Source organism: Equus przewalskii, chromosome X (assembly GCF_037783145.1).
Source record: "Equus przewalskii isolate Varuska chromosome X, EquPr2, whole genome shotgun sequence".
Taxonomy (NCBI): domain Eukaryota; kingdom Metazoa; phylum Chordata; class Mammalia; order Perissodactyla; family Equidae; genus Equus; species Equus przewalskii.
The window spans coordinates 80,994,871-81,008,539 of NC_091863.1; the positions used below are offsets into that span (position 1 = coordinate 80,994,871).

At 39.8% G+C, this 13,669-nt stretch overlaps 1 protein-coding gene across 15 annotated transcripts in view; it reads right to left on the bottom strand.

Moving 5' to 3' along the window:
- Positions 1–13,669, bottom strand: part of SYTL4 (synaptotagmin like 4) — a 73,917-nt gene that overhangs the window by 11,534 nt on the left and 48,714 nt on the right. For 9 of the 15 annotated variants that reach the window (XM_008536386.2, XM_008536388.2, XM_070605313.1 and 6 more), the window contains 9 exons: positions 11,645–11,822; positions 11,177–11,392; positions 10,929–11,038; positions 10,606–10,708; positions 2,732–2,833; positions 2,185–2,260; positions 1,757–1,847; positions 1,538–1,641; positions 927–1,022 (listed from right to left, as the gene is read on the bottom strand). In XM_008536386.2, the coding sequence (XP_008534608.1) occupies positions 927–1,022; positions 1,538–1,641; positions 1,757–1,847; positions 2,185–2,260; positions 2,732–2,833; positions 10,606–10,708; positions 10,929–11,038; positions 11,177–11,392; positions 11,645–11,754 (1,008 nt within the window). In that variant the 5' untranslated portion in view covers positions 11,755–11,822. The remainder of the gene's footprint in view (positions 1–926; positions 1,023–1,537; positions 1,642–1,756; positions 1,848–2,184; positions 2,261–2,731; positions 2,834–10,605; positions 10,709–10,928; positions 11,039–11,176; positions 11,393–11,644; positions 11,823–13,669) is intronic. The other 6 variants (XM_070605315.1, XM_070605314.1, XM_008536390.2 and 3 more) reach the window with 3 other exon arrangements.

The window sequence follows — 13,669 nt, forward strand, 5'->3', positions numbered from 1 at the left end:
TACTGCCAACAGTCTTGGACACAGAGTATAAGACAGAGCTCGTAGCACTCACAATTGTCTGGGTTAATAAATCAGCCCATGGCTCCCCTAGGCTCTTAGCTTCTCTTCTTCCTCTCATTTTACACATTTTATTGTTAATTTTCACCTGCCTCAGAAAGTGGGCAAGGAGTACAAGTAAAGTGCAACTATGTCCATTTTTGGTATGTGTTATATATGCTAAAACGTTGGATAGAAGGGGTCACTTACTAATTAAAACAAGACCTATAAAGAAAAGTGACTGCATCAGAATTGAAGGGAAGATCACCAGAGGTGAAAAGACATCTTCCTCTCAGGTAGTAACTGGCTCTCCAAGGCCGCCGTTCTCTTCCTGTGTGTGAGCAGGAACAAACTCGACTCGCCCTGGTTCCTGATTCTGTTTCCCCTATGCATCACTCTTCATACTTACGACAGAACTAGGCCCTGATTCTTAAGTGTCCTTCTAACTTCATGATTCTGATTGGTATTGTTGCTCCTTACTCAAACCCTGATGCCAATTAACCCTGCCAGGGCCCTTCTCATGACACTCAGTGCCCTGGAATGTGAGATTTGGAGTGGGCCCTGATGATGAAATCTGATGTTGCTCACTTCATGGCCTGAGCACCTCTTTAAGGAGAGAAGCTATGGGCTACTGTTCACAAGGCAGTGATGAAGAACGTCTCCAGCCGTAATTACCTGACATAAAAATCTCCAGGGCAGAGGCTGAGGAAGTCACCTAGCTGTGCACTAAGCAACTATGGTCCAAACTGAGGATTGGAACAAATACACCTCACTTACCTGGAAAGAGGGATGAGGAAGATTTCCCCAGGTCCGGACTCTGCTCTTGGGAGGCACTTCCTTCCTTCCTTGTACCCCAACATGCCTATAACCACAGAACTAACAGAACTTACCGAGGAAGAGCCACTTCGCATGCTGCTTCTAGCTAGCTTCTGGCGATGCAACTTCACCAGGTGGTCAATGTCTTCTTCTTCTTCTTCTTCCTCTTCCTGGAACAGTAAAATATAGATTCACAGTTAATAAAAATTTTTTAAAAGTTCAAAGACTAATATCCTTCCTTTAGTGAGAGCCCTAATTGTCGCTAAGCTCTGAGGTGTCATGTGGACATGTACGCACATATCCTTATTTTTACATCTCCTGATTTCAGGCTTCTACACTATATTACAACCATCTTTCTCAAATCTCAAAAGAATAAAATAAGAATATCTCTTTCCCATTTGACTGCCCCAACCCAGCCATCCCTCTACATTTTAATCAAAATAAGTGTTTATTTGAGCCCCCAACCATATACCAAACACTGTATTAGAAGACAAAAGAGACAGCGAAGACAGTCTTCTTCTTTAAGCAACTGAGCAACATTTACTTTAGAAATTTGGGGGAATCAAGATTCACGTTGGTTTTTCCTAAAGAATTAAATAGGTTGATTGAGAGTACCAGCTACGACAGTCAACTCTAGATATGTAAAATTTCATACAGTGACCAAATGAAATACAAGGGTACCTACCATATCCACACTGAGGCCTGGCACGGATTTGCTTCTGTCTCCCAAGAAGCCGCTTTCATGCCCCACATCTTCTGGGCGAAGATCAATCACAGATTTAGTGTATTCTGAGTGGAAGACCAAAACCCCATATCAAGAGAGACCAACTCTTCTCCATATCAAGAATACATCAAGGGTACCCAGAACATCAATTTCAAAAGGCCATGAAGGGAAACCAGCTACCTGAAGGCCTGAGGATTCTTCTGGTGTTCTTCTTGAATATCATTTCACTCTCATCAACAGATACCACATTTTGACCTCCAGGCTGAATTTCCTAGGAAGGAATAGGGGCAAGGAAATGGAAAAGGACAGTTGGGTAGGTGGAAGGACGGAGTAAGGAAGGATAGCCTTAAGAAGAAAAACGCTCAGATTTTCGGTGAACTATGACAAACTTAAAGGAAAGATCAACTTAATCTTAGGAATTTAATTTAATCCTAGGAAGTAGTACAAAATCTATTTGCTCACATGTTTCAACCAAAACCTTAGATCAATGCTCTCAAGTGAATCTGAACTAAAGTTTGTTTAGATGAATTCTTGATTTAAAGGAAAAAGAGAGAGAGAGAAAGCGAGAGAGAGAGAGAGAGAGGTGCTAACCAATAACTAAAGCTTACCTTTTCCACTTGAGATTTGGGGGCAGACATCTTCTTCCACTCTGGAAAGAGGCCAGATTTATCCAGAGAGTCTCTCCTAGAGGTAGACACGGAAGTTATAACACAATCACCTCCTCTTCTCCCCCTTCTCTCTAGGGACCCAAGCTCCATGGAAGAAGAGCCACTGGCTTGGTGTCACTGTAGTAACCAAATCCAGAAGGTAAACTTCACATCTGATTTACCTTGAAGGAGTGTAGACGATCAGATAAGCAACTTTGCGTAAATACAACCACTCACACCCCCACTCCTAAGGGACAACAGCATCAGTTGCTGCTGGTCCAGGAAGACTCTTCCAAGGTGGAGCAGGCTGTGGAAGCTAGCATGCTCCAGAAAACTGTGCTCAGAGCCAACTGCAGAGGTGCTTACTGGAAGACTTATGGCAAGGTCAAAGAAAATACTTCTTTCGACTTCCCAAGGACAAGTCAGGAATACTGAAGGCATCCTGACTCTAGAGAACAAAATGAGAACTCGGGTTGGGTGGAGGTTCAGGGACTGGCAGGGATCTCACCTGGACGTGCTATCTGAGTCAGCCGTGTAGCTATCCAGACTCTCACTCTCAGCCTCCAGCACACTCTTCCCAATTTTCAGCTTGGTCACTTCAAATGGCATACTAGAATAAAAACCAAGAGCTGATATGTAAAGGGAGTGGGCTCTCCTGCCAGGAGGAGTCAGGCTTCCTCCTAGCCCACTCACAATGGTAGCCTAAGTGATTTTTCTAAGCTAAATATTTGAGTACACTTTTAAAACTTCTCAGTGGTTCCCCACTGCTGTTGGGATTCAGTTAAAACTCTTTAGCATGGCAAGAAAATCCCTAATGTTTGACCCCTACTCACCTCTCCAGACTCATCTTTCACCCTCCACCTCTCCTTATACTTTACATTCCAGAATGATGAAGCTGTTTTGGTTCCATGAATATGCCAAAGCTCTGCCTCTTCCCTCTTTTCTCTGCCTGGGATGTTCTTTCCACAATGGCCATCTTTCTTCACCTGGCTAAATCTACTACTTCACGTCTCTCCTTATATGTCAATTCCTCCAAACCTCTCTGACCATGCTTCCACCCCAAGTCTAGATTAGTAACCTTCCCATGTGCTCCTAAAGCATCCTGATTTCTTGGTGGCAGTCATCACACATGTAATTATTTGTTTATGTCTTTTAAGCAAATTATTTAATTTGTTCAATAATTTTTAAAAAATGATTTGTTTAATGTCTTTCTCCTCCATGAGACTAAGTTCCATGAGATCGGTGACCACATATCTTGTTCACTGCTGTGTTCCCAATGCCTAGAAGAGAAACCAGCATAGAGTGGGCACTCAAATATCTGTTGACTGAATTCTTGACTAAATGCCCTCAGTGGGGCTTAAAGTATATACATAAGTAAGCAGTATGTTTTGAAGACAGTAGTCAGATGACCAGAATTCTTTCTCAGCTGAATGAAAGATGACCCTGATCATTCAAAACAACAGTCCTCATCTCTAGAGGGAAGGACACAATTCCTAGGCCCCTTACCTGGAGGAATTTGTGAAAGCAGCAAGAAAAGGAGAAAAATAATTCTTCCTCAAGTATCTCAAGGAATTTCACCTGGCTGCTAGGACCCCACATTCTCCTGGTCCTCTGACCTCACTGGCTGCTCCTTCTCAGTCTTGTTTGCTTGACCTTCCTCATCTCCTAGACCTCTAATCTTTGGATTGTGTCCAGGCCTATTCCCTGGACTGCTTCTCTTCACTATCTAAAATTACCCCTACATGATCTCATCTAGTCTGATGGCTTTAAATAGCCTCTGTAAACTAATAACTCCTAAATTTCTCTCTCACTCAAACGCCAGACTTGTATTTCCAACAGCCGACTTGACACCTCTGCTTAGATGTCTCAAACGCAGCAAGTCCACAACCAAGGCCTTAATCTTCTCCCAAACCTGCTCTTCCCTCAATTTTATCAAATGGCAACTCCTTCCTTTTAATTTTCAGGTCAAAAATCTTAAGAATCATCCTTGACTCCCTCGTTCTCTCACAATACAAATCCAATCAGTTAGCAAATCCTCTTGGCTCTATCTTCAATGTATATCTAGAACTGACCAGTTCTCACCCCCTCCACTGCCATTATTCTGGTCCAAACCACCATCATCTAACTCCTGGATGGTTGCAATGCCTCTTAACTGAACATTCTACTTCCGTCCTTGTCCCCATACGATCTACATACATACAACAGCCAAAATGAGCTTTTAAAATATAAGTCCAATATAGAATTACCATATGACCCAAGAATTCCACTCCTAGGTATATACCTAAGAGAACTGAAAACATGTGTCCACCAAACACTTGTACACAAATGTTCACGGTAGCATTATTCACAATAGCCAACAGGTGGAAACAGTCTAAATTTCCATCAATGGATGAATGGATAAATGAAATGTGGTGTATCCATACAATGAATTATTATTAACAATAAAAAAGAGTGAAGTACTGATACACGTTACAACATGGATGAACCCTGAACACATGCTAAGTGAAAGAAGCCAGACACAAACGGCTTTTTGTATGACAGTCATACAAACCACATTTTGTATGACTCTACTTATGTGAAATGTCCACAACGGGCAAATCCATAGAGACAGAAAGTAGATTACGGGCTGGGGGAAATGGGGAGTGACTGATTAATGGGTGCAAGGTTTCCTTTTGAAGTGATGAAAATGTTCTGAAATTAGATAGTGGTGATGATTGCACAACATTCTAAAAGTACTAAAAGCCACTGAATTGTACACTTTAAAACTTTTTAAATGATTAATTTTATATTATATGAATTTTACCTCAATTTAAAAAAAGAAAAAATAATATCATGTCACTCAGAGGTGTCTTTCTCACTCAGAGTAAAAGACAGAGTCCTTAAAATTGCCAGTAAAGTCCGACATGACCTGCTCTCACCTCACCTCTGTCCTCATCTCCTGCCACTCCCCCCGGCTCACTCAGTTCCAGGTTACTCAAACATGCCAAACACAAACTCACCTTAGTGTCTTTATCCCTGATGCCGCCTCTGCCTAGAATGCTTTTCCCCCAGATACTCTCTGGGTTTGTTCTCTCATTTGGTTCATGTCTTTGCTCAAATGTCACCTTATTATTAAGACTTTTCCCTGGCTATCCTAAATAAAACAACATATGTACACATGCTTTCCCATGCTCCCTATCCCTTTAGTCTACTTCATTTTCTCCACTGCACTTGTCAACATGTGATATGATATATTTACTTGATTAGTTATTGTCTGTGTCCCCTACCCCCAGATCTAAGCTCCACCAACAAGGGACCTTATGGTGTTCACCAGCATATCCCACTACCTAAAACAGAGCCTGGCAAATAGTTGGCATTCACAGATATTTGTTAAACGAATGAACTAATAAATGAACAAAGAACAAAGTAACCAAAATCTCTAATGTCTTAGGCAGGAAGGAATGAACTTTCCAAGTGAGCACATGATGTTTGAGATAGCTCGATGAAAACAGACAGCAGGGGTGGAAATCCTAGGGCATGAAGAGGGGAAACAGCGGTCATTTCTTGAGAGATGTATTAACTTTATAGTCCAAGACATAGCAGGGAACTTGATTTCATTTCTACTTCAGAATCAATCTTTTCCCCTCTTTGCCCGAAAGAATACAGAAGCCAAATTAGAACCATTCCTCTAGAGAGGTACTTTAACAATGGTCCATGAAGAGGGTGTTCTGCTTGTATTTTTTCCTAGATTAATACGTACTGATCCAGGGCTGATACAAACAACCCTAGGGCAAAAAAGCAATTATTTGACATCTGTGCAGTAAAAAATAGACTAAGAGATGGGAGTCCTGGGCTCTAACTATCTGTATGATCTCAGGTAAATCACTTATCCTGCTTTCTTTTCTGTAAAAATAAGGGGGTTGAATTAAATTATCTCAAAGGCTCCATAATTTTATGGAAAAGGATCATTTATGACCACTTAATCTGTTTCCATGTTTAGGACAAATAAGAGTCTTCTGGGTCCAATGAAACGAGAGGTCATAGACAGCCAGAAGCAGTAGGTTTCAAAAATTACATTCTGACCGATGATGTCAGATGTGTTAATCACGTTCAGGAAATAAAAGCCATTCTTATCCTTATCCACAAAGGAAAAAGGGGGCCTCATCACCTAGAACAGATGAGTCACCCACTCAAGGCCGTGTGGATAAACTCGCAGGACATACATACAACAAAACATGGTACAGGCAGCAAAGAGAATGAGGTAGACCCTTGGTGCTGACATGGAAAGATGTTAACGTTTTTCTATAATTTTCTCCTTTTACACCTTGAGTTATTTAAGTTAGTGAACATCTATTACTCTCAAAAGTTTCCGTGCACCCCTTCGTAATCTGTCCCTCCCTCCCTGCCCCTGTCCCCAAGTATGTGCTGATTTGCTTTCTGTCACTAAAATTTAGTTTGCATTTTCCAGAATTTTCTACAAACAGAATCATACAGTAGTACATCCCCTTTTTTCTTTGGCTTCCTTCACTCAGCATGATTATTTTGAGATTCATCATGCTGTTGCATGCATCAGTAGTTCATTCCTTTCCATTGCTGACTAGTAGTCCATTGTGTAAACAAACCACAGTTTATCCCTTCACCTGTTGATAGATATCTGGTCGTTTCCAGGTTTCGACTATTACAAATAAAGCTGTATGAACATTCATGTCCAAGTCTTTGTATGGGCATATGCTTTCACTTCTCTTGAGTAAATATCTAGGGATAGAATGGCTGAATCACGAGGTGGGTGCACATTTAACTTGTTAAGACACTACTAAACTGTTTTTCAACATGGCTGCACCGTTGTACATGCCCACTAGCAGGGTACGAGAATCCCAGTTGCTCTTCATCCTCACCAATAATTGGCACGGTCAGTCTTTTCAATTTTAGCCATTCTAGTGGGTAGAGTAGTATTTCATTGTGATTTTAATTTGCATTTCCCTAATGACTAATGATGTTGAACATCTTTTCATGTGCTTATTTGACATCTATATATTGTCTTTGGGGAAATGTCTGTTCAAATCTTTCGCCCAGTTTCTATTGGGTTATCCGTATTATTGAGTTTTTAAAGCTTTCTTTCTTTTTTTTACTTAACATGTATATAGAACAATCTTCTTCAAAAAAGAAGTTAAAATTTAAGAATCCAAGCCATATTTGTACATTTAGACAGTCTGGTAATATATACACCAAAACTATTAATGACTATTTATAATTGTCTGGGGCAGAAGCAGTGAGGTTACTGGGAACTCATTTTATATTTCTATATTGCTTTTCAACAATCATATAAAACATGATAAAATCATTTCTCTTTGTTTGAGGGGAAGTTAGGAAAGAGAAAAACAAATAAAAAGCCAAAAATTCACCAGCAGCAACGAAATGAGGAAAGGAGTAAAGCCTCAAGTCATAAAGTTCAAAAAGTCACAGCCAAGAAAACAGAAGAAATATTCAGCTCAGAAAAACTCCTTCCAGTGTGGAGATGTGCAGACCACGTGAGTAGGCAGTCCTGGGATAAGTTAAGGAAAACATAAGTCCTCAAGATCTGTGGCCCCAAGTATCACTGGGGGACCCCAACAAAGGCAGACGAGACTGCTGGGGTATGTCATCTCTTGTGGCACTGGTTTGAGCTAGAGGATGCAGCCAGAGCTGGACTGAGTGAGCCCAGACCTTTAAGACAACTTTAGGAGACCAAAACCCAGGACCCCGAAGTTGCCTTTTGCCCCTACCCTCGGGTTACAAAACAGAAGTATATAGAACTCAATGTTATCTCAATTTAAAAAATGTAGAAAAAAAAAGAAAGCAATATTCTATCCTTAAACTAAAGTATAGTTGTGTGGGGGGAAGAAATAAATTGTTTCAAGTTGATGTGAGAGGCCTGTCAAGAAGAATTCACACACACTATATCAGAGCAAATAAAAGACGTAGACAGAACTTCCCATGTTAAACAGGAGCAAAATGAAAAGAAACGGTCAGGCAGATATATAAATATGCCATGGGCTGCAGAGAAATAGAAACAACTTGTAAGATGGATGAAGAACCCATTCTGGAGAAGAATATAACCATAGGAAAAGAAGTAGATTTCTTGCGAGTGCTTTATACTACAGAGGAACTTAATATGAATATATATTTGATAAAGCACAAGAGCTCAAATACAAGATGATAAAACAACAAAATTAGAGAAAAGGCAAGACTGAGAGCAAAGAACAAATTAAAACCTAAACAAGATGATTCATTCAAATAAGTAAACTAGATACAGGAAAAAGGAAGGGAGGGAGCGAAGAAGGGAAGGAAGAAAATCAAAGTAATAACAAAGAGGAAAGGGTTGGGCTAATCATGGTTAATTGCTTTCATCTTTCTCTTTTTCTCTGCATGTGATAGTTAAAGAAAAGGACAGAAATGGAGGATAAAGAAAGCCAATGTCCCTGAGGTGGAGAACTTAACTAACGAAACAGAAAAAGAGTTCAGAGGATACAATGCAGAAAAATTTTCCAGCAATGAAGACAGAACTCACCAAGGACACACCTCATATTAGGGGAAAATGATACAGGATAATCACCATTGAGATACATCCTTGTTAAGTTACTAAACTTCAAGAAAAATAAAAGGAATTTTTCAAGCATATACACACAGACACACACACACATAGAGTAAATTACCTACAAGAGGCTAGCTGGCCTCAGACTTCTCCACAGTTACATTCAGTGGCAGAAGACAATGGAGTAATGTCTACAACATTCTGAGGGAAAGAAAGTGTGACCCAAGAATATAGTATCCAGCCAACAGATTGTTCAAGTATAAAGGCAGTAGGAGACATTCTTAACAGGAAAGAAAGAAAGAAATACAGCACCCGCGAGCCCTTCTTGAAGGAACTTCAGACAACCAAGAAATAAATCAAAGAATTCAGAAATATAGAGAAGCCATAGTCCAAGCCTGACTGCAAGCACACAATCCTTTTAAATACGAACTAAAACTGAACAAACAGATAAAACAAGCAGATGATTTATGGTTGCGTAACAGAATATAAATGTTTTAAGTCCTGACAAAGTAAAAAATAATTTGAGTAATAAAAAGTGGGAGTAGGGGAAACAGTTGGGAGGAAGTGTAAGAAAGCTAATCGCCTCTTTCATGGCAGGGAGCCCACCGATAATGTTTAGTATTGAAACAGGTAGATTTAAAAAATGACTAAATGACCATTCGACCCAGCAACTCCACTCTTAGGTATCTACCTAAGAGAAATGAAAACATATGTCCACACAAAAACTCATAACGAATGTTCAGAACAACATTAATTATAACTGCCAAAAAGTGGAAACAATCCAAATGTCCATCAACAGATGAACAGATTAACAAATGTGGTATACACATATAATGGAATATTATTTGGCAATAAAAAGAAATGAAGTGCTGATACATGCTTCAACATGGATGAACCTTGAAAACAGTATATTAAGAGAAGACAGTCACAAAGGACCACACGTTACATAATTCCATTTAAACAGAATGTCCAGAATAGGTAAATATATAGAGGCAGAAAGTAAATCAGCGATTGCCTAGCGATGGGGAAGGGCAGGAAGGTTGGGGGGAGTGATAGCTAAAGGGTACCGGGTTTCTTCTTAAAGTGATGAAAGTTCTAAAATCAATTTAGGTGGTGGTTGCACAATTCTGTGAATATACTAAAAACCATCGTACTGTACACTATAAATGGGCGAACTGTATGTTATGTGAGTTACATCTCAATAAGGTTATAACCAAAAAGACACTAGAAAAAAATGACTAACTGCTCAATGGTTTTAATAATATTTTTTCTTAAACTTAGAGGGATATTAATGACTAATATTTTTTACGGTAAAGAAACATTTGCCTGAAGATTAGCAATTCTTCAATTTTATTTCAGTATTTTATCCTAAGTTCAAGCAAAATTAAACAGAATTTTTTTAGTATATTATGATCCATTATTATAAAGGTTTTTCAGTCTATCCATGCACCCATCTCTCTATCTATATTTATGCACAAAAGATATCTGAAATAATTTTCACATAATGTGAATAGTGGGGTAGTAGGAATTTGAGTGATCTGTTGTTTTATTTATTATTTCCTCTACTGGTTAAATTTTTAATAATGAGTATGTGTTATTTTTATTTGTATTCAAGTTGTTCTTATAAAGAACAAAGTAAATATGCCAAAATGTTAATGTTTAGATGTGGGTAGCAGGATTAGAAATTTTTTTTCCTCCTTCTTTATTCTTTTATGTACTTTCCAAATTTTCCTATAATGAATATCTACTATTTTATAAATAAAAGAAACTAAAAAAAAAAAAAGAATTAAAGGGACATGTAGCATTTCTCTAAATGATTGCTTGGTTCTTACCTGGCCTCCTTCTTTTGCTCCTGAATGATCCTTCTTCCTGGCCAGATATCGCCTATCTGTGGCTGATGAAGGAGGGCCTGTCCCACTGTCTCTCTTTTATTCACTTCAAAACAAAAGCACGGCAGAGTGGTGATGATGAGTGGGGAAAGGGAAACACACTGCACTTGCAGACGGGACGGCAATACAATCTTTATATTTCCCACAAACAGGCTGAGCCCATGGAGCGAAGACACCACCAGTAAGAATACCCTAGGATTCCACACCAGAGGATCTCTCACTGAGGTCAAGCATCTCAAGGAACCATTTCCAGACAGGTCTGGTACCTGCAGGTTTGCGGCGCAGGGACATCCTGATTATCTCACTGCCTGTGCGGTAAGCAAAGCGATTCACTTTCTGGTCATAAAACCAGTCTCCAGTTGCCTTCTTCAGCTCTCTGGGATGGAATAAAAGAAAATAACATATGGATAAAAAATGGCCCTTGTTATTCAACCAACAAAGGCCGAGGAGAGAAATTCTCATCACACCTAGAGGCCTCATTTCCCCTCTCTTCTCAGCCATAGACAACACTCACATTTCCTTGGTGCACACCTTGCACCTCCAGGTACCATTGCTTTCCTGGATGCGGCAATCCCGGCACACCAGGTGATTACAACCCCGACAAGTGTTGGTCCTGGGAGTCAAACGGCCCAGGCTTTCCTGGCACCGGGCACATGTCCTATCACTATAATGTTGGCTGCCCCTCTTGGCCCCCTTCCTTTTCATCTCCAGTAACTCATTCTTCAGTCGCCTGCCAAGACCAAAAAGAGAAGCACAAGTGGATTCAGAATCTGTATAGGCCGGATGGAGAGGGGTTGAGGTGTAGAGACAGTAAGACTATTTGGTTCTGTGAAAGCAACAACCTCAGAGCCCAACCCGACCCAATGAGCGGTTGTAAAGCTCATATACAAGTTCCTCTGAAAGTCAGATGAGGGGTATAAGGAAAAGTCCAGACATCATTGGTCAAAGGCCTGGGAACCCATGGTTTTTCTGAGACTCTTACCTAATCCTTTTCTCGTCCGCTTTCCGGAGCTCCTCATCTCGTTGAATAACACTGAGGATCAAATCCCTTTCCAAGTCAGACAAAAAAGACAGGTCAAGTATCTCCGACATGATTTCTTCTATTCTTTCTTCTACTCTTCTTTCTTCAAAGCAATCAGACCAGGAGAGCTACGAGTTGCCTGAAATAAGATAAGAACTAATTTCACACAGGTAATTGACTCAAGAATAGGCCCACAGCCCTCGAGCCTTTGGTTAAGCTACTTCCCCCTTGAGCCAGGCTAAAGAGACAGCATAGAAGTATCTGATCTTTCTACCGTTCCTACTCCCACCTGAATCCTGCCCTGAAAATGAAGGGGCTTTGATTTTTCAAGAAGAAAAACTCATTCATGACTCTGGGAAAGAGTTGCGTCTTTCAGCATAATCATCTTAGTCTGGAAAGAGCACAGAACAGCTGAGTCAAACACCCCCTCCACCAAGTGGATCCTCAATCATCCTATTTTCAACTTTAAATGTTTAAATGAACTTTAAATGTTCTCAAGTCCCAAGTCTATTAACCCAAATAATCAGACAGCTAGTCTCTGTAGTGGAGGAGAAAATCACATGGGGACTCCTGCCAATTGAAGCCCATTTCTCCTTTCCTCACTAGCTTCCATGTTCCTAGGAGTCAGTCAGCTTTCTGCTACACTTCAAAACTTCCATCACCTACTCTATCTCCTAAAGTTCTTATTGTTAACACTACCTCAAGAATATCTTCAGTCATTTCCCGCACATTTGCTGAACACCCACTCTGACAGGCTTTGTGCAAAGTGCTGGAGATACAGAGATGAGTAAGACACAGTTCCTGTCCTTAAGAAGTGCACAGAGTAGTAGGGGAGACAGATATATCTAAATACAGTACAATGTACAAAGTGCTGTCAGAGGGATAATAAATTAAGTGTTGTGGGAACTTAGAGAAGGAAGTAACTAATTCTATCTTGCATAGAGAGAGAAGAGAGAGAGTTGTATACATGAAAGGTTTTACAGAAGAGGTGGATTTTGCCTTATAGAACAGAGTATGTTTGTTGGTGGGGGAGAATGGTAGGAAGGATAGGTTGGGGCCAGACTTTATAACTCTCAAATACTCTTAAAAATTAAGAATTTAAAAATTTATGACATGGACAATAGAAATCCATCAAACACCTTCGTTCCTACTTTGTTTTTCAGGTTGGGAAATCACACGATCAAATTCATATTACAGAGATCACTCTAGCTATAGTGTGGAAGATTGATTCAAAGAACAAATTTAAGTGGCTTGGTAGTACATAACACATCGTAAAATATGCATACTCCTTAGCCAAGCAATACCACTTCTAAGAATCTACCCAATAGAAATAATCACACACAAATGTGCATTCAAGGGTAAATGTACAAGAATGTTATTGCAACATTATTTGCAAGAGTAAAATGAAAAAGTTCTTTTTTTATTTTATTGAGGTCACACTGGTTTATAACATTGTGTAAATTTCAGGTGTACATCATTATATTTCGGCTTCTGTATAGACTGCATCATGGTCACCACCAAAAGTCTAGTTTCCATCCATCACCATACCTATGTGTCCCTTTACCCCTTTTGCCCTCCCATCATTCCCTTCCCCTCTGGTTTACATCAAACTAAAAAGCTTCTTCATGGCAAAGGAAACCATCAATAAAATGAAAAGACAACCCACCAACTGGGAGAAAATATTTGCAAATCATATATCTAACAAGGGGTTAATTTCCAAAATATATAAAGAACTCATACAATTCAACAACAAAAAAGGAACAACCCAATCAAAAAATGGGCAGAGGATATGAATAGACATTTTTCCAAAGAAGATTTACAGATGGCCAATAGGCACATGACAAGATGTTCAACATCACTCATTATTAGGGAAATGCTAACCAGAACTACAATGAGATATCACCTCACGCCGGTCAGAATGGCTATAATTAACAGGACAAGAAATAACGAGTGTTGGAGAGGATGGGGGGAAAACGGAACCCTCAT